The sequence below is a fragment of the Melospiza georgiana genome, chromosome 1 (genome assembly GCF_028018845.1).
Source record: "Melospiza georgiana isolate bMelGeo1 chromosome 1, bMelGeo1.pri, whole genome shotgun sequence".
NCBI lineage: Eukaryota > Metazoa > Chordata > Aves > Passeriformes > Passerellidae > Melospiza > Melospiza georgiana.
In genome coordinates, this window is record NC_080430.1 from 137,368,898 (window position 1) to 137,391,824 (window position 22,927).

The following is a 22,927-nucleotide window of genomic DNA, read 5'->3' on the forward strand; positions in this document are numbered from 1 at the left end:
AGAGCCCGAGAGTTCTGCATTTGAAAGCAGAGCTTCAGGACAGGGACACTTTCCAAAGAACCATTTCAGGCAAAGGTCACATGTATGCATATAAAATCATTCCTGAAAGCAGCGCCTTTGTCTCCCAGCTATCTCCCAATGGAGCCATTGTGCTGCCGGGGCAGCTGGCACCCTGATTCAGCCAGGCCGCAGCGGGGCCGGGCCGCGGGGCACCCCCGGAGCCCGCCCGGCCGGGGCAGCCCGCGACCTCCCGGGACATTCCCGGCCCCGCGCATCTGCCGGAGCCGCTGCGGAGCCAGCGCCGAGCTTCTGCCATGGAGAGAAAAGACCCGCTGGTACGGTAGGAGCATCTGCACTACCCTTCTGCCCTGCGTGTTTTCCTGGCTTGCCAAAGTAGCCTTAAATAAATAATATAAATAAAAGCTGACAAGCAAGGTCAGCTAATGAAGTTGCATGAATGTGGTTTTGCAGAATGCAACTCGGATTGGGATTTGGCAAGCAGGAAGTCCTTCCAAAATGCATTCAGGGGTGATGTTGAAAGTCCCCTGGTTTATAATAAAAGAGAAAATATTATTTAATGCACAGAGAAGAAAATGTATTTTGGAAACCATAGTGGTTCTTGTGTAGCTTGTTTTGCCTCCTGAAGAGATCTCCTCTCTTAAGCTATTTAATATAAACTGCTTTTCATATATATTCTTACCTTATAGCAATATCAAAATTGGCATCCAGCACAGACATGAGCAAAGTATCTTGTGTTTTGTTTATATTTACCTCCTACAGTATTAATATTATGCAAGTACATAAATATGAGTTTAGAACTCCTCCATCACTTGGCTTTTGATTTATATTAAAATTTCCAGTGTCTGGAGCTTCACTGGTAAAGTTCTGGGCTTGAAGGCAATCTTTCTCAATAAAGTTCCTGTTACAGTACCTCTCCCTAAGCCTTTTTCTCCAGGGGAACTATATAGATTCCTTTAAGCAAGGTAGTAACACTTCAGGTACCTGTATTTTTTTTCCCATAACTCCCTATGCCACAACTGTAAAGTGCTGATTAGAGAGACAAATTGGATAAGGAGCAATGAAACACTGCATGTCTCATAGTTGTTCTACTCGTAATGGACTCACGATGATTTTGATTATTCTGATTTTGAATTATTAGTCTTGGGTCCTTCTTTCAAGTTTCTTTTGCTTCTGATTTGCTTACATTTTGATTGTAATTTGCTTCTAATTTCTGTTGATCTATCCAAGCTTCCTGTCAGCATGTGTCAGTGCTGTGCACCCTGTTCCTTATTGCCACCACATCTGTGATGGAAACTCTGAGCTCTGCAAGTGGAATTGGGACACTGACTTGTCCATGAAAAACAAAACAGGGAATTAGGGCATTTCAAGGGTGTCGGTTCTACCTGAAGTTTACAGGAATGCTCCAGGTCCCCACTGGACCTGTGGGGAGGTGGGTGGGAGCTGGCAGAGAGCAGTGGCTGTGCCTGGTGGATACTGGGGGGTTGCCTGTAGCTAAAAGAAAGCAAAGGTGACTGTGCCCCTAAGATTGGCTGCCCACAGAAGACCTGTTGTACCTGTTAAGGGACAAATAGAAACATTTGTAGATTATGAGCTTTTCATGAAGTGCAAGGCTGGGGAATGTTTCCTCCTAGGAGGCTGGCCTGTATAAGATGTTAAGAAAACAAAATAGTGCTCCATTTCTGTAGTAATATTTATTCTACAAAATCTTAGCTTATTTCAGAGGTTGTAATATGAAGGTTAAACTATAAGTTTAATGTCACTGCAGCAAGGAGGTTTCCAATTATTCATCAAAGATGCCAGCTGAGTTTGAATGCCAGACAGCTGAAGATATGTTAGTTTCATTCTTGGAAGCTGGATCTGTTCATAGCAGTGCCTGCGCTGCAGCCTTTACCAAAGGATGCCAAATGAATCCTTTGACATTAGCTGAACTGGAAGTGGAGGTAATGTATTTGTGGGAGATGAATGAAGTGGTGCATGAGACTGATCCTGGCAGTGCTGGGGCTAGCAGCAGCTTGTCCGAATGCCTGTGTGCTGTTTGTGCTCATTTATGGTATTTCCCCAGATTAATGGACCACTTAGGAAACACATCAAACCTCATATTGCTGACACACCAGTAACACAAACTATTTTTCAGGTGCTTCCAAATCTGACAGCATCCTTGACCTATGCCACACCTTGCTGGGTGAGGGGTTTTGAGCCTCCCAACACAGGTCTCCCCATGCCACCCACACCAGCCCAGCTGGGATGCACCCTCCCCTGTGCTCACCACTGGGAGAGATGACAACTGTGTTTGTAGGGAGCCAGACCAAATGATCTCACAGGCTTTCTTTGTCTCAAAACCCAGGAAACTCTGTGTGCTCCACATAGCTAGAATAAAAGAGAACTGTTGCCTTGGTACACAAAAAAACCCCCATAAATATAGAAATAAATACATATTGACTCTATCACTTTTGGGGAAATATTTTCCTATTGTGTACAGTGTTTAAATTCCATAAGATTCATGGTAAATGGTCTTTTATCTTAGAAGGCTTCATGTTTCAAAACACTGAAGTAATGAATTGTTTAGAAGTTCTAGTTGATAGTACTGTATGTGAAAAATTGGATAAAAAGAGATTAAAAATACAAGATAATAGCAGGTATGCTCAGCTCCTGTCCTCTTGCCCTAAGCCAGAGAGAACTTTCTCCTATTGCAGCTGGATTACATCCATGACTGGGAGATTGTGTCCAGACACCTGTTCTTCTCCAGATCTTAGCCAGCTGTTTTCTTTTCATTTCTTTGTGGGGGCTTCATGCCCTCCTTCCATACTGTTTGTCTTGTGAAGTAACTCAGAAGTCTTGTCCAAAAGCTTTCCCCTTTGTTTATCTAACTTTGTCATTTCTTGTAGAGTTTTTTACTAGGAAGCTGTGTTGGGTTGGCCTTGTCTGGCTGCCAGATGCCCTCTCTCATTCCCCCTCCTTAACAGGCCATGGGGAGAAAATAGGATGGAAAGGCACATGGATTGAGATAAAGACAGGGAGCTCACTTTGCCAATTAGTGTCATGGGCAAAAAAGACTCAGCTTGGTAAGAATGAATTAAATAAGAGCCCCTCTCTGCTGCTCTCTCCTGCTCCCACATCTCCCTGCCCCGCTCTGGGGCCTTTCCATGGGCCAGGACAAACCTGCTTCTCTAAGGCATTTTCTGGTGGCTGCAGGGGAATCCCTGCTCTGGTCTGGAGCACCTCCTCCCCTCCTTCCTCAGTGACCTTGGTGCCTGCAGAGCTGTTTCTCTTACTTTCCCCTCACTCAGCACTACCTGCACAGCGCTTTTTACCTCTTTCTCTTTTGTTCTACCCCAGGCGCCGCCATCTTGGCCTCGTGAGGGGCTGGTGAGGGCCTGAGCCTGGCCTGTGGTGGGACAGGCTGTGTCTGCTCCATGGCAGCCCCGGCCTCTCCACATAATGCACTACTGCACATGTTTCCGCATTCTCACCCTCTGTTCTTCTGTTTCCATGTATTTTTAGGTTAGTTAAAGATTTTCACCTGAAAGCCTTCTAGTTTTGAAGACCTCTCTGGCTTTGCTGTCACTTGGCTCTTCACCATCCTTGTCCATAACCTAATATTTTTCTTCCCATGTCATCTGATGTAGAAATCTGCAGAAACACCACTGTTGGGACATGGCCAGGGCTGTTCCTGAAGTCCTCCCTCCCACAGCACCTGCCTCCCATCCCCCTCACTGAAATGTCACTTTTATTTCCTTCACAGATTTCTGTTCCCCGCTGCTTGCTGTAAAAGGCACATTCAGCTGAGGTCCTGCCTCTCATACCTGTGGTGCTCAAAGAACTTGGGATATATGGATTGTCCTGGGTAATAATGCTTTGTTCATGCAGGCTTCTTGATCTATGCCAAGTTCCAAGCTCTATATTGGCACATGTGGCAGTGGAGGTGGCTGCTGGGACATGGCAGGATGAGCTGCTGAGGCTGCCAGGCCACACATGCACTCAGCCAGCACTACCCCACTGCTTCCCAGACGCATCCATCGGGGAATCGCTCCAGGTTTTACAGAGAGCCCTGTGCTAACCTGGGACAGGACTGAAACACTTCCCTCACCTGTTTTGCAAACAGCATAACAAAGCAGAGGGTAGGAATACAGCCCAGGGACACCTCATCCCACACCCTGAATTTTCAATTAGTTGCCTGCAGCAACTGGGCACTGCAGAATTGCCCCAGATTGTCTAATTTAGTCCTTGAGGCAGGAGATTTTGGTGCAGCAGATGCACCAGCACTCATGACAAATAGCAGTAAAAAGGGAAAAGACACTGAAGTGAATTTCAAGATAGGAATTACTATCCACAGAACATTGGTGGATTTGAACCTATTGTATCTTACTCTGCTGAAAAATATTTAAAGTAGCATTAGCTTTATGTCCCTGCTGCTGTTGATGAATGTGACAGCTTGAAAACCTTTTCTGGCCAGTGACAGGAGAAAGGGGTAATGGAACAAGAGTTTTGGAGCTGCAACAGGATGGTGCTGAGGAACCTGTGTTGTGGCAGCAGCAAACGGGGACCAGCCCTGCACCAAATTCAATGTTGGAGCTACCAAAGGGGACAGGGAAACTGTGATTGCAACTGCAAGGACTATAACAGTTGAGTGCCCCTCCAGCTGCACCAGCCCATGGTTTGGTGTGTCAGCATTGGGCTCAGGTGTGAGTGGGATGGTGGGAACTGGCACTCATCTGTATCAGGACCACTGAAGGATGGTCAGTGCAATAGTTAAAGACTTCACAGGCTGTATAAAGAGAAAATATGGCTTGGTTCAGCCATCTTTGGAGAAAGAAGAGTATGAGTTTGTGGCTGCAATCTGGTACCTGCACCAGGTGACACTAGAATTGAGGTACGGCTTCCTCAGTTGTTTCAGGCATTCTTCAAAGGCTCTTTGCACACCCACAATGAATTTTGGCTGGGACAATCATAAACATCCATAAACATGAACATGAACATAAACATGTTTATAAACTGGATATCCAGGGGATGAAAATATGGTAATTATGGGGTAAGAGAAAATGTACTGATGAAACAATATTTTGTAAATATTGCCATCACCCATGAATTCCTGTTTTTATTTCTTTCCATGTTGAGGCTGAGCAGCTAAAATGGCAGTGAAGACAGTAGGCAAACCCCAGAAAAGGTCACCCCTTCAGCTTGGAGAGAGGGCATGCTGTAAGATGGGGTGAGATTCCCTTGGAGCTGATGACCCTTCATCTGGAAAAAATGTAAGAAGCCCTTAAGTGCCTTTGGGATCTCCAGAATAACAGGATTCCTTTCTCTGCTCAGGGGAACAGCATTTCTTTGTATATTCCTTGTAAATGACAGGATTGTACCAGAGAATCTAAGTCTCTGCTTACAGGAAACAACCTGAAGGGTCCCAATCTCAGCTGGCTGCAAGTCCAAAAGCACTGGCCCAGGTCATTTGTGCTTGACTACATAAATTCAGTGCACCTAAAGACACTCCACTGCTTTGACATTCTCTAACATATAATGGACTTGTGCAGTAGGGTACAACTGAAAGAGCATTAGCAACAGGGCAGAGATCACAAGGACGGTCTCCTCCTTCCAATCCTCACAACAGCAGGAAGAAGAAGGAGATTCCCTTTTGGAGTCTCCAAAACTCTGTTCTCCTAATATATTTCATCTCCTTTCACTCTCAACACTAAGATGTCTTTTTCTGCCCTCCCATTGCGCTGCCAAGCCAGCCCAGAATTCCCCACAGATGGCAGGAGATGGCTGTGACAGTCGTGGGGTATTGGGTACCCTTCATTTACTGTGCTGTCCTAGCAGTTGCTGCTGGCAGCATTGAGCCTGGTTTGTGTGTTGAATCTGCCACTTCTCCAAAAGTTTCCTGTGCCTCTCCCCTGTGCCTTCTGTCCTGCAGTCTGACTGTACTTCCACCTGCACTTATACAATGGAGTTTGGAGTTTGCCTTATTTGTTTTACTCATAATGCATCAGAGTAGGAAGCAACAAAACTTTTCCTAGTGTTGCTTTTTTTTTACTTCAGTACCTCCCAAAACTATGCTAGAATTATCTGCAGAATGAAGCAGATGATTCAGCAGGCTTAGACTCCCAGGAAGCAGGAGTATGAACATGAGGTTATAGTCCCACACCCATTTTCAAACCAACTTTCACAGCTTAAGCTACCAGAGAGGCAGTTTGTGCTCCCGTTCTGTCTCGGTGCAAAGGGAACTCAGTTCACACAGGGGTAGGAGTACTCCTCCTCTGATGACTTCAGCTGTCACCTGAGCATATTGCTGCTCCTTGCCTCTTTCCATCATCCATCCTGGCTTCTTTGCCCAAAGTGTATTGGGATTTTTTTTTGTTTGCTTTGAAGGTGATTTACTCATAGTATTCCTCCTCTCCCAAAAAACTGAAATGTTGAGCTTGCACATCTGAGCAGGGATAGCAGGCCCTGGAGGCCCTCCCTGCAGCTGGTGAAGGAGACGTCCCTGCTCTCTTCACCACAGCAGTAGTTTACTTTTTTACATGGGTTAGATCACATGTTGCCATCAAAGTTGTTTGGTTTCAGTGTTTTGGAGAAGGGTTAGCCATGGGCAGTGAAAAAATAATAAATTAAATAGCTTTGCAGGCTCTCTGTGGATGCCCAGGAACATCTGTCTCTACCATGGAAATCTTCAACAACTATAATTTTAAGCTGATTTCAGTCTTGTCTGCTGTGAAAAGGACATTTACCAGGGTGGGGAGCCTTCTCTGAAGGCTAAGCAGAGCAGAGCTGCTGTTGGTCTAGAGCAGTCAGCAATCACTAAACCAATGAATTGTGTCTTTCTGAAAGTTTTGTTTTGCTAAATAAAAAACCAAAATATGAGTTAAACAAAGCTTAACTCAGTAAGATTATTTGCTTTAAAATAATGAAGAAATCTATTAATATTTAAGTGACCTGAGTTTCCCTGCAGTTTATTTGTTTAATCCATTACAAAAAATACTTTACTCCTTTCCAAAGTTTTATGCTGAGAAAGTGAAAAAAGTATTTTGCCTAAAACCCCCTGATAATCCTTATGCAAATGAATGCAGAGTAGCATATTTTTGATTATTAGCATTTTTCTTCATTACTTTTATATTGTATTCCTGCAGACTTTGAAATTTTTTCAGTTACACATTATGATATGGGTTTTTAAAGCAATCATTCAGCAATGGATCACATTGTTTAGTTGTTGAAATGTTGCCTATACTTTTCTCACCCGTAGAAAACAGGGAGTACTGTTCCAACAGGATGTTTTTCCCTTTGTACTTACATTTGTCATCTTTGCACTCAGCTGAAATCAGAAAAAAAAATGTGACCTTCAACTGAACTTGCGGTGACATGTTTCAACTTAGGAAAATTTGTGATGCTTGGAAAGTGGCCCATCTGTCCGAAATGACCCAAAAGCAAGATGTGATTGTTTTACCCTTTTGTGCTTTGCCATTACAACGGGCAGCAGCAGATGCCTATTAAGAAATGCAGTGTGTTTAGTGAATGCTGAGGTGACATCGCTCCCCTGGGAGCAGAGGGAATGGGGGGACAGCAGAGCTTGTCCCTGCCCCCTCCCCACTCCCCTGCCCACGGATGCTCCTCAGTTACCAGCAGCAGTTTGCAGCTCACTGTGTCTCACTGCTGCCAGGGCTGAGGACCAGGGCAGGAAAATTGATCCAACTGTAAAACCTGTCAAAGGAAGGGAAGTTTTTAACCTGTTTTGATTTACAGTGTATCTCTAGAAATGGTTGGGGTGAGAGGATGGAAGAGACAGCAAGGATTTGCCAGTCTACTAGGCCTGGTGGTAGACATTAGGTATCTGGATTCTATTTGCTTATTCTATTGTTTATTTCTGTTCTGAAGGAAAAGGCCAGAAGAGCCAGTTATTTCCAAGGTGTGGAAATATCTCACCCCTCTCAACAGCTAGGGATAGCTTTAAAAGATGTGTCTTTCAACTATGAGATAAATCAGTACACCCAAAAAAGGGCTACAGATGGGATTAAGTTTATTAACATGTTAGCTGTGTCCCCATTTTATGCAATTTTCCATGAACAAAAGCCTGGACAGTTCCTGTTGTATCTTCTGCCACATAAATGTTCATGTGGCCAGTGAATCAGATCAGGCAGTTTAGGCAGCATTTAATAATTGTTGTTTTTCTCTTTAAGAGGACATCTCTTCTTCATCAGCTGTCCTAACTTCTTCAGGATTTCCTTCTCTTTGTGTTGGACTGATTGCATTTAGTGGTGTAGACCTGCAGTCCTTATGCAAATAAAATAGATCTGCTTGAGTCAGGCTGAGGCTCATGTGGAGAAGGTTCAAGCCCCAGAGGGACGACAGCTTTTTGTTTTTATTAATTTTATTGCCTTAACTGCAACACTGCCAAGGTCTATTCTATGTTCATGCATTTATTTACCATGCTAAAAAAAAAGCTTTAGGTGGAAACACACATCACCATAACAGCAGCCAGTTCTTCAGCCTTAGATGCCTCTTATGCATACAACCAGGAACAAAATGTGCCAATCTGAAGGCATGTCTGCATTTGTGTGGGAATCCTCTGTTCCAGCCTGACCCCACTTTGATCTTTCTCAAGTACTGATGCTGCAAAAAAAGCCTCAGCTGCAAGCAAGTTAAGAACAGTATTCTTAGTGACATATCTCTTTAAACTGAAATCAAATAGGATTCTGCTGCTTTGAAAATATCAGGTTGGTTTTTTTTTAAGATTAACTAGCAGAAAGATATTAATGAAAATATTTCTTTTTTGATCCAAGTGCTGAAAACATGAAAAAAAGTATTTCAAACAAACAGAAACTCTTGTTTGCAAAGAAAACAAAGTAAACAGTATTAATTATATCCACATTTTACTTGTAGGGGAGAGACTAGCACTTGGAAATTTTTAATCATATCCAAACCTTGACCTTGAAAATGTGCCAAAATGGAGTTTGAGCTGAGGGTAAATGTAATCAAGTCAGAGAGATATGTTACAGAGTTATTGCAGAAGTCCTCTCAAGAAGTTTTATATACCCAGGAGATTCAAAGCTAATATTCTACTGAGAAAAATTTGAAAATGGTAAAGGATGTACATAGAAATTAGAAAAAGAAACTGGAAAGATTATTTGAAGTCTAGAAAACCTGCTTTTTACATCCTTAAGTAGCTTTCCCATCCTTGTGGGTTTTGGGGTTTTTTTTTTTGTTTTTTTTTTTTTTTGTTTGTTTGTTTGGGTTTTTTTGTTTTTGTTTTTTTTTTTGTTTTGTTTTGTTTTTTTGTTTTTTGTCTTTGTTTAGCTTTTTTCACTGTTGCTTGTTAGTTTTTGTTTTGGTTGGATTTTTTTTCCCATTTAGCTTTAATTCATTATTTTAAAGAGTCTATGGTTTTTGTGGGATGTAATAGGTTGTATCTCTTGTAAAATTCAAATAAATTAACAGTGATTGTGTGCGGCATATGCAAGGTACCATGCAAGGCCTTTGAAACCTCCAGACTGCTGTCTGGGGGGTAGGTGGGTGGATTTCACACCACTGAAATCTACAACTCTTTGAAGAAGACCGATGTAAAGCTGTCAATGGGCAACTGTGACATCCATATCAAGCACTAGAAAACCAGAATGAGGACTTGAATACACAGCTTTTATGGGCTGTGCTAAAAACACACATGGGCCCTGTGGCTCCATGTTTCACTCCTTCATATTCTCCCTGAAGATTTTTCATTACAGAACAGTTTTTATTCTGCAGTTGCTAGAATTTTTATATATTACTATCTTAAGAAATACAATTCTCAGTGCATTTAGTGAAGTACTTGAGCTGCTTCATAATAGTAATATAGTCCAGTAACTGAATTTGGTATATGTAGTTTCTTTAAAGATGAGGAAGCCATAGATATGGAACTGCTGTTAACGCTGCTGCTGTCGTGTGTGGCTCTCAGTGAGAGGTGAAATACCGTGCCTTGGAGTGGGTGGTGTGCTGGGAGACAAACACCCAAAGCTTTCTCCAGGTCACTGAGAACTCCTCTCCTCTCTCCAGCTCACCTAGCTCTCCTGCTAAAAGACATAACCTGGCTCATAAACCTTGTTCTGCTTGTGCCACCACAGTGGTGATTGTGTGTAGAGAGTGCACTTGGGCTAACACCCCTCCATAGGCATCACAGGCAGCTTCTGGTGCTGCAGTGCTGTCACCAAATCCACAATCCTCACTGAACCACTGAAGCTGTTGTATCTGATCTGGGGTGTGAGAAAATTTATTTCTCTGCTGCATTATATCCTCCTTTTTCTCACTGCGCTGCTCACCAGCATTTCAGTCATCCCAGTGAGGATACAAACATTTTACGTAAGTAAAGCAGAGACAGGGACTCGAGTCCTCCCCTGGCCAGTGGTTCCTCTTCTGTCTCCGGGTAGGCAGAACCCGGATTCAGCCAGGCATGAACCCACTGTCCCTGTGTTTTGAGCAGGACACGTACATGAGGGTGAGGTGAGGAGGGGTGCAACGTGCTGTGCTGGTGGTACTCAGTGAGTTTTGGCTGTATCTGGGTGCTCTCCCTCCAGCCCTATGAACCCTGCAGGCATCATATAGAATGCTCAGAAATGCTGATGTGCCTGTATGTGCCTAAGGCACTTGTTGCTTCAGGGGCTGGGCTGCAGCAAACTGCAATTTTGAAGACTTTAATTTGTCCATGATTGTCCCTGAGGGTCTGGCACTGCCAAGAAAGTCATCCTCAGCACAGCCCTCCAGGGCAGCAGGCACTATGATTTGCATACCATTCCCCTCGAGGCAGTGATGAGCAGACAGATAATTGAAGACTGGTGGTGTTTTGAGAAACTGTGGTGAGGAGGGTGTACTTTCATGTGAGCACAGCCTGGTTTGTGGGTCTCCCCAGGCTCATGGGGTAGCAGAGGGCATAGCTCCTTGGCAGTCAGTCCTGTGCCTTCTGAAGTTCCATCTGAATGTGAGGAAGAACTTATTTACTGTGAGAGTGACTGGAGCAAGCTGGAACAAGCTGCCCAGAGAGGCTGTGGAGTCTCCTTCTCTGGATATATTCACCATCCTTAGAAATGTGCTCTAGGGAATCCTGTTTGATTAGGGAGGTTGGACTAGATGACCTCCAGTGGTCCCTTCCAACTTTAACCATTCTCTGAGTCTGTAATTAAAATGTGGTTTAAAGTCCTTTAAACACAGGAATCAGCTCTACTTGATATGTTGTGCCTCTCTGACTTCGTTAAGACTCAGGGTGTCTTCAGCAAGGTACTCAACTCTTCCCCATGCTCACTCTGACTGTTGGAAGTTTATTTGGTTTCCCAGTGCTTATACCTGAGTACGACTGATGTGGATACAACTTGAATTTCTATGGTTTATCCAAAGGTTTTGTTCCTTGAAATTGCTATTTTGTGCACTCAAAGGACTTTTTCTTGGCCACAACTATACGTGGATGCTGTATTTAGGAGGATGAGAGTTCTGAGGCACTATAAAGAAGTCCTTCACCTTTCTTTCATGTTGATGTCAACCCTACTGGAGGCTTTCACCCTGGTCCCCCAGTCACCCCATACATCCAGCATCCAGTGCAAAGTTGACAGGAGTAGCTAAAAAGGCTCATTTTATTGCAGTCCACTCCATCCCCAACCTCTGACTCAGCCAGCATACTTGATTTCTCTGCATTCCTTTACTCATTAGAAAAACTGCTCAAGAAAAATGAGTTTATATAAGACTGTAAGTGCACTGCTTTGCTTATATTAACTCTATGGAATAGCTGATACCACTTCCCATAGCATTCTTCTGGAGAAATTGGTTATTCATGAGCTGGATGGGTGCCCTCTTCACTGGATTAAAAAACTGCCTGGATGGCTGGGCCCAGAGAGTGGTGATAGAGTTAAATCTAGTTGGTGTCCAGTCTCCAAGGCTCAGTAGTGGGGTCAGTTATGTTTAATATCTTTAATGATGACCCAAACAAGGGAGTTGACGGCACCCTCAGTCAGTTTGTTGCCCAGCAGAAAAGCAGCTGGGAGAGCTGATCAGCAGTGGCTGAATGTGGGCCAGTGTGTGCCCAGGTGGCCAAGGCAGCCAACAGCACCCTGGCCTGGATCAGAAACTGTGTGGCCAGCAGGGCAGTGACCTGGCACTGGGGAGGCTGCACCTTGAATCCTGGGTTCACTTTGGAGCCCCTCACTTCAGAAAGGACATTGAGGAGCTGGAGAATGTCCAGAGGAGGGAAAGAGAGCTGGAGGAGGGTCTGGAGCACATGATGAGGAGAAACTGAGGGAGCTGGAGCTGTTTAGCCTGAAGAAAAGGAGGCTCAGGGAAGACCTTATCACTATTTACAACTGCCTGAGAGGAGGCTGCAGCCAGGTGGAGTCTGTTCTCGTCTTCCAAGTAACACGTAACAGGATGAGACAAAATGGCCTCAGGTTGTAGCAAGGGAGGTTTAGACTGGATATTAGGAAAAATTTCTTCACAGAAATTGTTGTCAAACTGCCCAGGGAAGCTGGTGGAGTCACTATCCCTGGAGGTATTTAAAAGTCGTTTAGGTGTGGCACTTAAGGACGTGGTTTAGTGGTGGACATGGGTTTGGACTCTGTGATCTTAATGCTTTTTTCCAACCTAAATGTTTCTGCGACTCAGTGAATGTTTGTAACTGGAAATGGAACATCACGAACCTCTCCTGTGAGGCGCCATCTGGTGTCTCTTTGTAAGCCTTGCAACCTGTGTTAAACAATCAGGCTTGTAATCATACAAGCCTGAAAAGCCTGAAAAGCCCAAGGACAATTTTTATACACAAAAACTGAGGAAGAGGCATTACATATTCTGATGATCTTGTTAAAATTCCTTTTTAACGTGTTTCATTTAAGTCTTAAAACTTCCACTGAATTGCTGAATTTGTGGGCCAGGAATACATTATTTCAGCTTTAGTCCTTTCTTTTCTGATTAGTAAAATGGCAATTAGTTGCTGAAAAATTAGTTGCCAGTGATCCCAACAGTGACATTTTTCCTGAACAAAATCATTAGACCTTGTTTATGCTAATAAGTTCCTTTTGAATCTGTGGGATAGCTTCAGGCACAAGCCTTGTGACAAAAAGAACATTGTGCATCTGACTGTGTTCAGTTGAGAGCTACTAGAAAATGTCTTACATAACACAGATGAAAAAGATTAGCCTTTTCAGAGTCATCATCTATAGTTCTAAAGGACATTACAAATGACCTTAATTAATTTAATATTCTTGTAGCATGGACTAGGAAACATAAAATAAGCTCTTCCATTTATGTAAAATTGTGAAATTTACAAGCTCCAGAGATGTTACACGAATGGAAGAATGAAATATGTATGTTTAAATCGGTAGAAGTCATTCATAATGCTGTTTTTTTTGGTTTTCTTTGTTAAGGTTTTTTTTTCCTGAATGGCCATTTTTAACATATGTAGGAACTTTCCAAAAAAACTGAGGACCTGTGTGTTAGGAAGATATTCAGGAACGGCAAAGGCTCTGAAATTGAGAGCATCTCAGAGACTTCATGTATTCGTTTGAGCACACAAAATTGGCCACCTGATTTGAAAAGTCCATTGTGTTTTGCCCAAGTCCCTTGGTGATCCGAAGGTCCTAGCTTGGAGGAGAGTTTGGAGCTGCCGATTCCCATATTTTGCTCTGAAACCATGAGCTCCAGTAGTTAAGATACATGGGCAACACTGTTAGCAGTTTCATTTGTGACACTGTAGGTTTCCCTTCTGCTGCAGTCACACACTGCTGCACTTAGCTGGTTTGGGGATGAAGTTGTTTGACCACAGGATATACTAGAGGCTAAGGACAAAGAATTTTATAGTAAAACCTTTGATGATTACTTTTCTTTAGATCTCTGCACAACAGCTTTTTGCTAGAAGAATAGTGCCCATTGCAACTTTTTTTTCTTTTTTTTTTTTTTCAGCCCAGATAGTGATAAAGTGAACATTAGAAGATGGGTCTTGAATGCATAGTCTCAGCTGGTGCAAGGAAAACGAATACAATGTCCTTGTGTAGGAATTTTCAAGCTAATTACATGGCCTTGAGCCTTGCAATGCAAAGCTGCAGCTGCACAATGGAGCCACTTTCGGTTAAGAAACTGCATAAAAAAGGATCAGGTCCTAGCAAAGGCTGGCAGGCTGACACTTGGGCAGCAAAGAGAAGGGATTTTTAAACTCGGTCTTGTAAACCTTCACGGTGGGGGAGTTATTTCAGCAGGTAAAAGTTGCCTCTAAACAAAGTTCAAAATTGTATGTGTTTAATACTGCAAAATATTTTAAAGAAAACTGCACTGTGTCTTTCAATGCCAGTATAGAATATGGGACAGGTCCCAAGGGAAGGTCAGTCCACCCGAGGGCTTACAAACCTTGACTCTGTCCCTTTAAATGTAATTGTTAGTAAACACTTTCATGAAAGAAGCTTTCATCAGAGAAAAAAAAGTGGCAAACTACAGTGGTAAATAATTTGCCTGGGCAAATAATATTTAAGCCACTGATTTGAACCGTAATTCTGTTCAGCATTATCATTTGCTTTGTAAATAAAAGTGCTTATCCAAACAGCCAAGTTTTCTGTTGTTGATGAAAATGGGGAAATGTGGGGCAGAGGGAACGTGTCACTTCCCTTCCTTTCTGGAAGTTTGGGGTTTCCAGCTATTCAGAAGGAACTGCTTGTGTTTCCATCGATACGAGCCTTGCCCTGCCACAGCAGCCCGGGAGAACACGGTTGAAAAACGCCCCCCTGCCCCCAGCTCTGAAGGTGTCTCCGGTTTCGAGAGGCCCTGCTCGGCAGCGCGGTGCGGAGCTCGGGGAGCAGCCGCGGAGAGCGAGCCCCGGACCCGCCCGGCCGTGCCAGGGCAGCGGGGCAGCCCCCGGCGCCGCCACACCTGACACCGGCCGGGCCGCTTTTGGGGGGGCAGCGGCAGATCTGCAGTGCGCAGCCCCCGGCCAGCTTCCCCCCTCTTCTTCTCTGAGCCAGATGGAGCCGCATTTGGTTTCTCTTTTAAGCATGTTACTTTTGTGAGGAGAATAAAACGAGCAGGAACAGCTCTTGGCCGCAGCGGCACAAGCGAGCCCCGCTCTGCCAGAGAAAACCACATAAAAGCGCGCGGGTGTGCGTTTGGGGGGAGGGCGTAGCGAGCGATGATGCCTGGAGCTTCTTGCACTCGGAGCTGCGATTTGTGAGTGAAACATGATGAAATCACCCCCTGGACAAATCACACGAGCCTGTCAACCTCACCAGGTGGGATTACTCGTAGCTAATAGCCTCAACTCCCCGAGCAAACAGAGCTCTGCGCTCACTATAAAAAAAGGCGACAGTGCGGCGTAGGCTTTTCAAGAATTCCCTGGTATGGCTAAGCAGGGCTGCGTCCACTCGCACCAGGTAGGAGAGGAGAGGAGCGTGTTTACTTTTAGAGGAGGAGTAGCCCGTCTCTCATTCCGAATAAGTTCCTACAAAAAGGAGCGTTTCAGCTCCAGAAAGAGATGTTTTATTCATAAACCCCTTCTGGTTTGTGTTACTCTCCAACGGTGACGCTGTCAGCTGCTGCTCCAGTGATGGGAACTGCAGTGCTAGGGAGCTCCAATGTACTAAGGACCATCTCTTCCCTTTATGCATAATGCTCTTAGTGCAAAAGTCCTGCTTCTTGCCCAGTTTGCTTACTTTGCTGTTTTACTTTTGCAGGTTATATCCTTATTTGCTTTTGCCTTTGGAGTAAATGTCTGCATGGGATTTACAACAAATCGATTTAGGAGATCTGAAGAATGGGATGAGGGCCCGGTCTCAGGTACAGTAACAGACAGAAATTGTACATCACCATATACCCTTATGTTATAGACTGTGGTTAGAAACCATTCCTACTCTGTAACAGTAGTTTGCTTGTTCCTTTTCTCTGTAGGATATAGAGAAGAATAAATAACTCACTGAGCCTGAGTCAGTTGACCTTTGGGACTCACCTATAGGTCTCCTATTTACTTAAACTTTTGCTCTGTGTGCATGTGACTATGGAAAATTTAGCTTATTTTAGGACTAAGCGCTGTCAGTCTCACAGAGACTGGTCTCCTCAGCTTGTGAAGTGTTTGCTGTGTTTTGTACTTTGCATGGCTTCCTTCTAGCGCTAAGAGAAACTCCCTGATGGCTTTAAGGGGGGCGGATTTATTTTGGTAGCGCTGAAGCGGTTTCTAGAAACTTGATTAATGCTTTCAAGAGGCACTGGTGAGAAAAGCTTTTGGGATTTCTGTGGCTCCTGAGGTCATGCTGGTTTGTGAACAGTAGACGGCAGACATCTGACGGCAGAGAGGGCTGGGAGAGGAGAGCAGGTGTTCGTGCACATGTGCTGTCACCCAGTCCTCTGCTTTTCTTACGCCTGCTACTTTTTTTCTTTTTGGAAGATAGCAAGAACATGCTGCAGAAGGAACTGTTATTTGTGTTGTGGGGCAGCATGGGGTTCTGTGAGCTCAAGCATAGTCCAAATGGAAAAATGTGTAAACCAGACAACTAGTCTTTTTTTATTCAAGAAAAAGCAGGCTTGAGTTGTGTCTCTGTTCCTTTGGCAGGAGAAGGGAAACTCGCGGTCATTGACTTAGAGCTGGTTAACATAACTGAAGTGAAAGGGTTTCATTTGCAGTGCCTGTCTGTAATGATAGCGTGTGAAGTTTAATTATAAAATTGCTTGCTGTGGCCAGAGTTTCTTGTGTTCCTGGTAATGTATCTGTGTCCTCCTGTCCTCCCTCTTTGAGGAATTGGTGTCTAATCACAGCCAATGTCAGGGCTGCTGGTTGCTGAGTAGAGGCATTTTAGGTAATCAAGAAGATAGTGGCTGTTGCTTTTGATCTTTTTAGCAGTAAAAGAAAAATTGCTTGAAAAATAATTTCTAAAAGTCTTCTAGGATGTTAACTGTAGAACAGATGTGTAGTGTCTGTAATAGGGATAGGAAATATTTGCATTTCAAATCCTGAGTGACAGTTGGTTTGCTTTCACTGGTGGCTGTCTAGGGTAGGGCTCAGCTGTTTTTTCCTAAAGACCCAGAGGTCTGATATTGGGGTCCCTGGCAGCTGATCGGTGCCAACCCTGCTGAGCCAGCAAGCAGTGTTCAACACCTCCAGGGCTGGGAACAGTAGCTGTGTGCTCCTTCCAATAGCAGGAGGATTAGCTCAGCATTCCAGAAAAGAAGAAAGAAACACAGGATCTCTTGAAAAGGGTGGGAGATGGGGTACTTTTGGAAATATATTGAAAATTTGTTTACAGGTGGGACTGACCCAGCACCTGGCATTGAAGTAGTCCAGTCAAGGGTGCAATAATGAGAGACAAAATAATGGAGGATTTTGTCCATTCTGTGTTTATATAGCTTGGTTACTTTTATTGCAGGAGAAAAAAAATTATAGAAAAGCATAAAGGTGTATAGTAACAGTAAAATATAAACAGTAAAAAGTTACACTGGAGATGTACATGGTTTTAGCTAACTGAAAGCACTGTGATCTAAGAACCTTAGTCACTCTTAACTGCATGACTTCCAATTATACTTCATTAGAAGTCCAATGAAATGTACAGAAAAAAAGATTAGTATAAATTCTTTTTTAACATCACTATTCTTTAGCTTATTTGCTCCCAAGTGTCTTGACTTGAGAATTAATTATTTTATGTTGGCAAAACACTTTCTTTACCAAATATTATTGTAGAAATCAGTTTGTTATTTCTCCAGAGGTATGCTGTGATTGTAAGCAAATTTTCATTTTCATCTAGCATGGAACTCTGCTGTGAGCCAAAAACATCATGGTTTTTTCCTAGTCCCTTGCAAATGCACTCCAAAGTACCACCACAGTGGCTAAAACACCCCTTCTTGTTCTCTTTTTACAGTGTACAGATGTATGTCTTTATACACTTAACACGTTGAATGTTTGTACACAACAAATTGTTTAATTGAAATAAATTTTTACTCAAAATTTTAAGATACAGTAGAGAACGAAAGCTCACAATTTTCCTTAACTTTGCCTTTGTAAATTACTTGCTTTATGAATTTTCTTAGCCATCTTTTAAAGCACTTTCAGGGAAAATGGCCTTAGTAATCTCTTGAAGCATGGTTCTTGATCACAGTAGGATAACTTAATGCTTTGGAAGGAGAAACATTTCTCTCTTCTCACTGTAGTTTTAAGCATGCAATTAAAAATGGATAATGCTTTTCTTCTGTTGGAACACTTGTATTTTCCCTTATCTGGCTTTCCATTTGGATTTAACTCATTGCAAAGATGAAAAGCAAGTTCATAATAGATGTATCATCTAGCAGAACTAGCACTCCAGATGTTTTAAGTATTTGGTTGTTCCATATGGGTTCCAAGCTGGCAAATTTTTTACTAGGTAGTTTCCTTTTCATAATGACTCTGTAAGCTTGTCTATATTGTGTAATCCTGCTTTAAACACTACTGCAAATAAATTGATTTCATTATTTTTAAACCTTTTAATCAGACAAAATCAAAAGAAATTATTTGATATGGCACTTTCTAAGATAAATAGAACACCTTTAAAATGGAAATGTAACAGCTTCCTTGAACTGAATCACAAAGGCACTATTGCCCTATTTAGGTTTGCTCTCTAACCTATGATATACAAGACAATTAGATGACTGTTTTGAACTTAGTGGCAATAAAAGGAATGGATGGAAAACAATGTGAAAAGCTTTATGTATGAAATATTGAAGGAAGGATCTTTAGGCTGAGGTCCCAGTGCCTGCTGCAGCATCTGACTGCAAGAGCTGTGGAGGGATGCAGGAGTTTTGAAAAGAATTTTAAACTGTCTAAGTTTGTTCTATACAAGGGTTTTTGTTATATTGAAAGTGCTCACCAGGGAGAGAGCTCCTGATGACATATTTTCAAACTATTCTGCATGCACCAGTACCTGTGCCATGGCATTGTGCATGACCTGAAAATCATGGTCTGGCTGCAAAGGAAAGGTCAAGCATGAGAAACAAAGGAGTGATCTTAATGTATTTGGAGAAATTCAGCAAGTTCTCTTTTGTGCTGCCTTATGGAAAGTGTCCTACATTGACTCAGGACGTGTGACTTGAATTTGCTAAGTGATTTGGGATAATTCGCTACATCACTAATGAGGTGGTTTTCAAGAGATGTGAAAAAATTAGACAAGGTAGGTGGGCTAAACCTTTCTTACATTATATGGAAACCCTTCTTGCAGTTATAGAAGATGGAGCTAGAAGGGATTTTGAACAGCCATGTAGACCTCCATATCCCAAGACCTGGTCAGTTGTTACAGAAGTACTTCTGACAGATCTTCTAGATCCCTAGCCCTTCTTCAAAATCTTCAAGCTCTGAGATTGCATAGCTTCTCTGTGGGTGGTTTTTGGTGCAAATGAGCTGCTCTTTACAACAGGTAGGCATTCCTAGAATGCAGTTAATTGTCTCTTACGTAATCTGCAGTCAGATTTACACCTTCTCTTTCCTAAACACATGTTGATGTGTTGGTTTTGGGGGTTTCTTGGCCCTCTGAAAAGGTCTCCCTCTCTGCCCTTTGAAATGAAAAGGATAATGTCCAGGTGAAGATTTGGTTTATATGCTGGTATGCAATACCTTCAAGTTTCTAATACCTTTGATTTGCAGTTTACTGGATCTGTGATTAGATATTACCTACCTTCCAAAAAAGAAAGTAGTGGAAGAGATTCAATAACATGAAAATATTTTTTGGTAGTAGATTTTTCAGAAGCGTTTCATAGGAAAGAGATGTCATCAAAAATAAGGACCACAGCTTCATAACTCTGAAAATTTGAGTGTTAACATGATTTGAAACAATTCTCATGTGATTAATTTCTGGCGTCGATTTGTGACCTACTTATGTAAGCAAAGAAAATACTGATCTGTGTATTGCCAGCATAGATGCGCACTCTATCTCCTTGGAATTTCAGATAGCCAAAATCCTAATGGCTCACTGAGAGCATGCTTGCAGGGTAGGTATGTACCTGTAGAGTAAAACTTCACTGTGTGTATGATGTTTCTCATCCTGAGCACTGCTGATCTGATTGAAATAAAAACCCCACAAAACCAGAAAGATGGAGTTGTCTGCTACTACCTTTTCCGGCAGTTATAGGAGTGTGCCTTGAACCTGCTATGAGCCATGACTGCAACCATGGTACATTTGGGTTTCTTACCTATGATCTTGCTGCAACACTTATTTTCTGGCAGGTTAACTCCCTGAAGTGGTTTGTGCTAGTGTCCAGTCAGTGCCACTCCAAGGCAAGTGGTGGAGCAGCCGTGCATGGGATGAGAGCTGGTGACACATCACCTGCTACAGTGTCACCTCCAAACCCCCCCTTCATCATCTTTTCCATCCATTCTCACAGTGTTCACTTAATGCCATCTTATTTGGGAAGAGGTTTCCCTTCAGTTTATGTGGAAACTAAACTCTCAGCTATGTAAAAGTGTAGGGGGAAAAATACATAAGAAAATACCAGAGCAAGTATTTCCCAAAAGTGCCATTGCGTCAGTCCTCTAAAAGTCATATTCCTAATCATGGTGAGGTCTGCCAAACCCAAAACCAAACTATGGCCTAAAAGAAAACAAAACAGAAGACAATTTCAAATACCTAATTTTAATAGGTCTCTCAAGGAATAAAAGACATTGTGAAATTTTTGGAACACCTCTATATTTAAAGGATAACGTACATTCCATAATTTATTTCATAAAATACAATTAAGCCTCGAGAACAGCACACAATTTTCCTGCTTCATATAAGCTGTTGTGTAGGATTCTCCTACAAGAAAAACTTTTAAAATATATAAAGTGTATAAAATAGTAAGTTTTGAGAAAAGAGCCGACATATATCAGCTTTGACATTAAGGGCCCTTACTAATAAATAGATTATTGAAGTCTAATACATTATTCATGGTTTGCAGACTGGCAGCCCTCCATTTATTTAGATATGTAATAGTTATTGATTTCTTAAATACTTCTGTATTTTGAAAAGTTTTTATAATTTAGTGCTTTGCAAAAGCCCATCAAAAAGTCTTACTTTATTTCTCCATTAATTTATAGAGCATTTTAAAGTTTTCTTTCATGCTTCACATTGATTTGACACCTTCCAGTGTAGCAGACCAAGTCCTGCTGTCTGCATGTAGATTAATTGGAGTCCTTTCCTATGTAAACTGTCCAGCCAGCCATGAAAATGTCACTTAGTTTCTGAATACAAAGGCCTGCTTCTGTGGAATAGCTGCAGCTCCTGGAATGGGGCCTTGGAGACTTCAATACATTTCTGCTAATGATCTCTTGATTGTTACAGAGGTAAAGCCAGGGCTGTTTCTTTGCAGGATGTTATCACAGCATGCTGCTTCCTCTTATTTTCCCCAAAAGAACAACTTTTTCTGAATTTGTTCTTTTTTTGTTTTGTTTCTTTGAGCAGTTCTTCCCTTCCCTTTCCTGGAGCAAGCATCCGAGGTCTTGCTCGTTCGAGTGGCTCAGGGCTGAGCTGCCTGTCCCATCCCTTGCCAGCCTGACACATGTTGCCCTGTTTCTTGTTCCACACAGTCCTGTCAGATTCCCCCTGGATCAATACCTCTGGCTCCTGCAAAAACAGATGCTTTGAACTTCAAGAGGCAGAGCCTCCTGGCTGCCGCTGTGACAACCTGTGCAAGAGCTACAACAGCTGCTGCTTCGACTTCGATGAGCTGTGCTTAAAGACAGGTATGATGGGTCTCCTGCCCTGCACTGCCAGGCCCTGCTGACACCTGGCTTCTGCCAGTGGTCAGGACCTGCTTGATAAAACAGCACTCCTTGGCATAACCTGCATCTCTTCCTCACCTTGCTTTGGCTGAGCAGGCTCAGCTCAGCCCAAAATGCAGCCCAGGTTTCCTTGCAAGGGGCAGCAGGAGTGTGCACCTATTGCTCCTTACTGTGGGGAGCAGAAAAAGCAAGGTACTCTTCATACCACCCTGAAAAGCAGATCTTCTGACACAAAATTAAAAGCAATAATCAATGTTCAGGCACCCATTTGACTTCTAGTTTACAATCAAAAACCATGGTAAAAACTGGACATTAGTCATTTTGTGTCAGCCATCCTTTTTCATCCCAACTGCTAACTTGATAGTGGAGCAATTCAAGCTCACTTGAGAGAGTGCCTTGGAAGGTGGGATCGTTGAAGGGGTATGGGTCCTCTTGGAGGAGGGGACAGCCAGGTTTTGCTACCCATGCCCCGCATCCTGATTTCCAGGTGTTAGGATGCATATTTCTGCGCTGGTAGAAACATTTGACTTCAATTTGTTGGACCCTGGGGAATGGAAATATAGCAATAGGTTCATTTTCTGGTTTGGAATTTTTTTTTTCCATGAGTCATAGGCAAGGAAAACTTCAAAGAGGGACATGAGTTATATTTTACTTCTTAGCATGGTGCATTTAAATTATTAGTTGTACCCATCTCCTTCAGTGTTTGCACAGTGGTCAGAGTTGACACAGGTGCCTTTTATTTTTGCCATTGAACTTGTTCTTGCTTTATTGAAATATTATACTTAATAAGCAGCCAGAAGAAAAGCGTAATGATTAAAAATATCAGTGCCCATGGATGTGCCATGCTTGAAAGTCCTGACTTCCTCAGTTCTGTTTATGATTATATAATTTTCATAGATTGGTACCAAGAAAGAGTGAGCTAATCTGGTATGAAAAACAAGTTTGGTTCCAGGCCACAAATGTCTGAATTTTAGGCTGATGCTATTCTGCCCCTGCTGTAAATGGCTGCAGAATGAGAGGCTCTTTTTGAGGACTTTCAGCACAATGTCTGCTACCAAAGGGGAGAATTTCAGTTCCTTACCCTCCTGTCCACAGCAGACACATATGTTCACATATGCATATGGATACTTTATAGCCCCTGGGGCTGTTGTGCTAGCGATCATATACTCCCACAGGCATTTATTCAGGCAATTATCACATGTGTGATCTGTAAATATTACACAC

The 22,927-nt window shown here is 42.8% G+C and overlaps 1 protein-coding gene across 6 annotated transcripts in view; it reads left to right on the plus strand.

Moving 5' to 3' along the window:
• Nucleotides 1–256: 256 nt before the first annotated feature.
• Nucleotides 257–22,927, plus strand: part of ENPP2 (ectonucleotide pyrophosphatase/phosphodiesterase 2) — a 71,470-nt gene continuing 48,799 nt past the window's right edge. For 2 of the 6 annotated variants that reach the window (XM_058036374.1, XM_058036382.1), the window contains exons 1-3: nt 15,107–15,227; nt 15,669–15,771; nt 21,509–21,664. In XM_058036374.1, the coding sequence (XP_057892357.1) occupies nt 15,177–15,227; nt 15,669–15,771; nt 21,509–21,664 (310 nt within the window). In that variant the 5' untranslated portion in view covers nt 15,107–15,176. The other 4 variants (XM_058036417.1, XM_058036390.1, XM_058036398.1 and 1 more) reach the window with 4 other exon arrangements.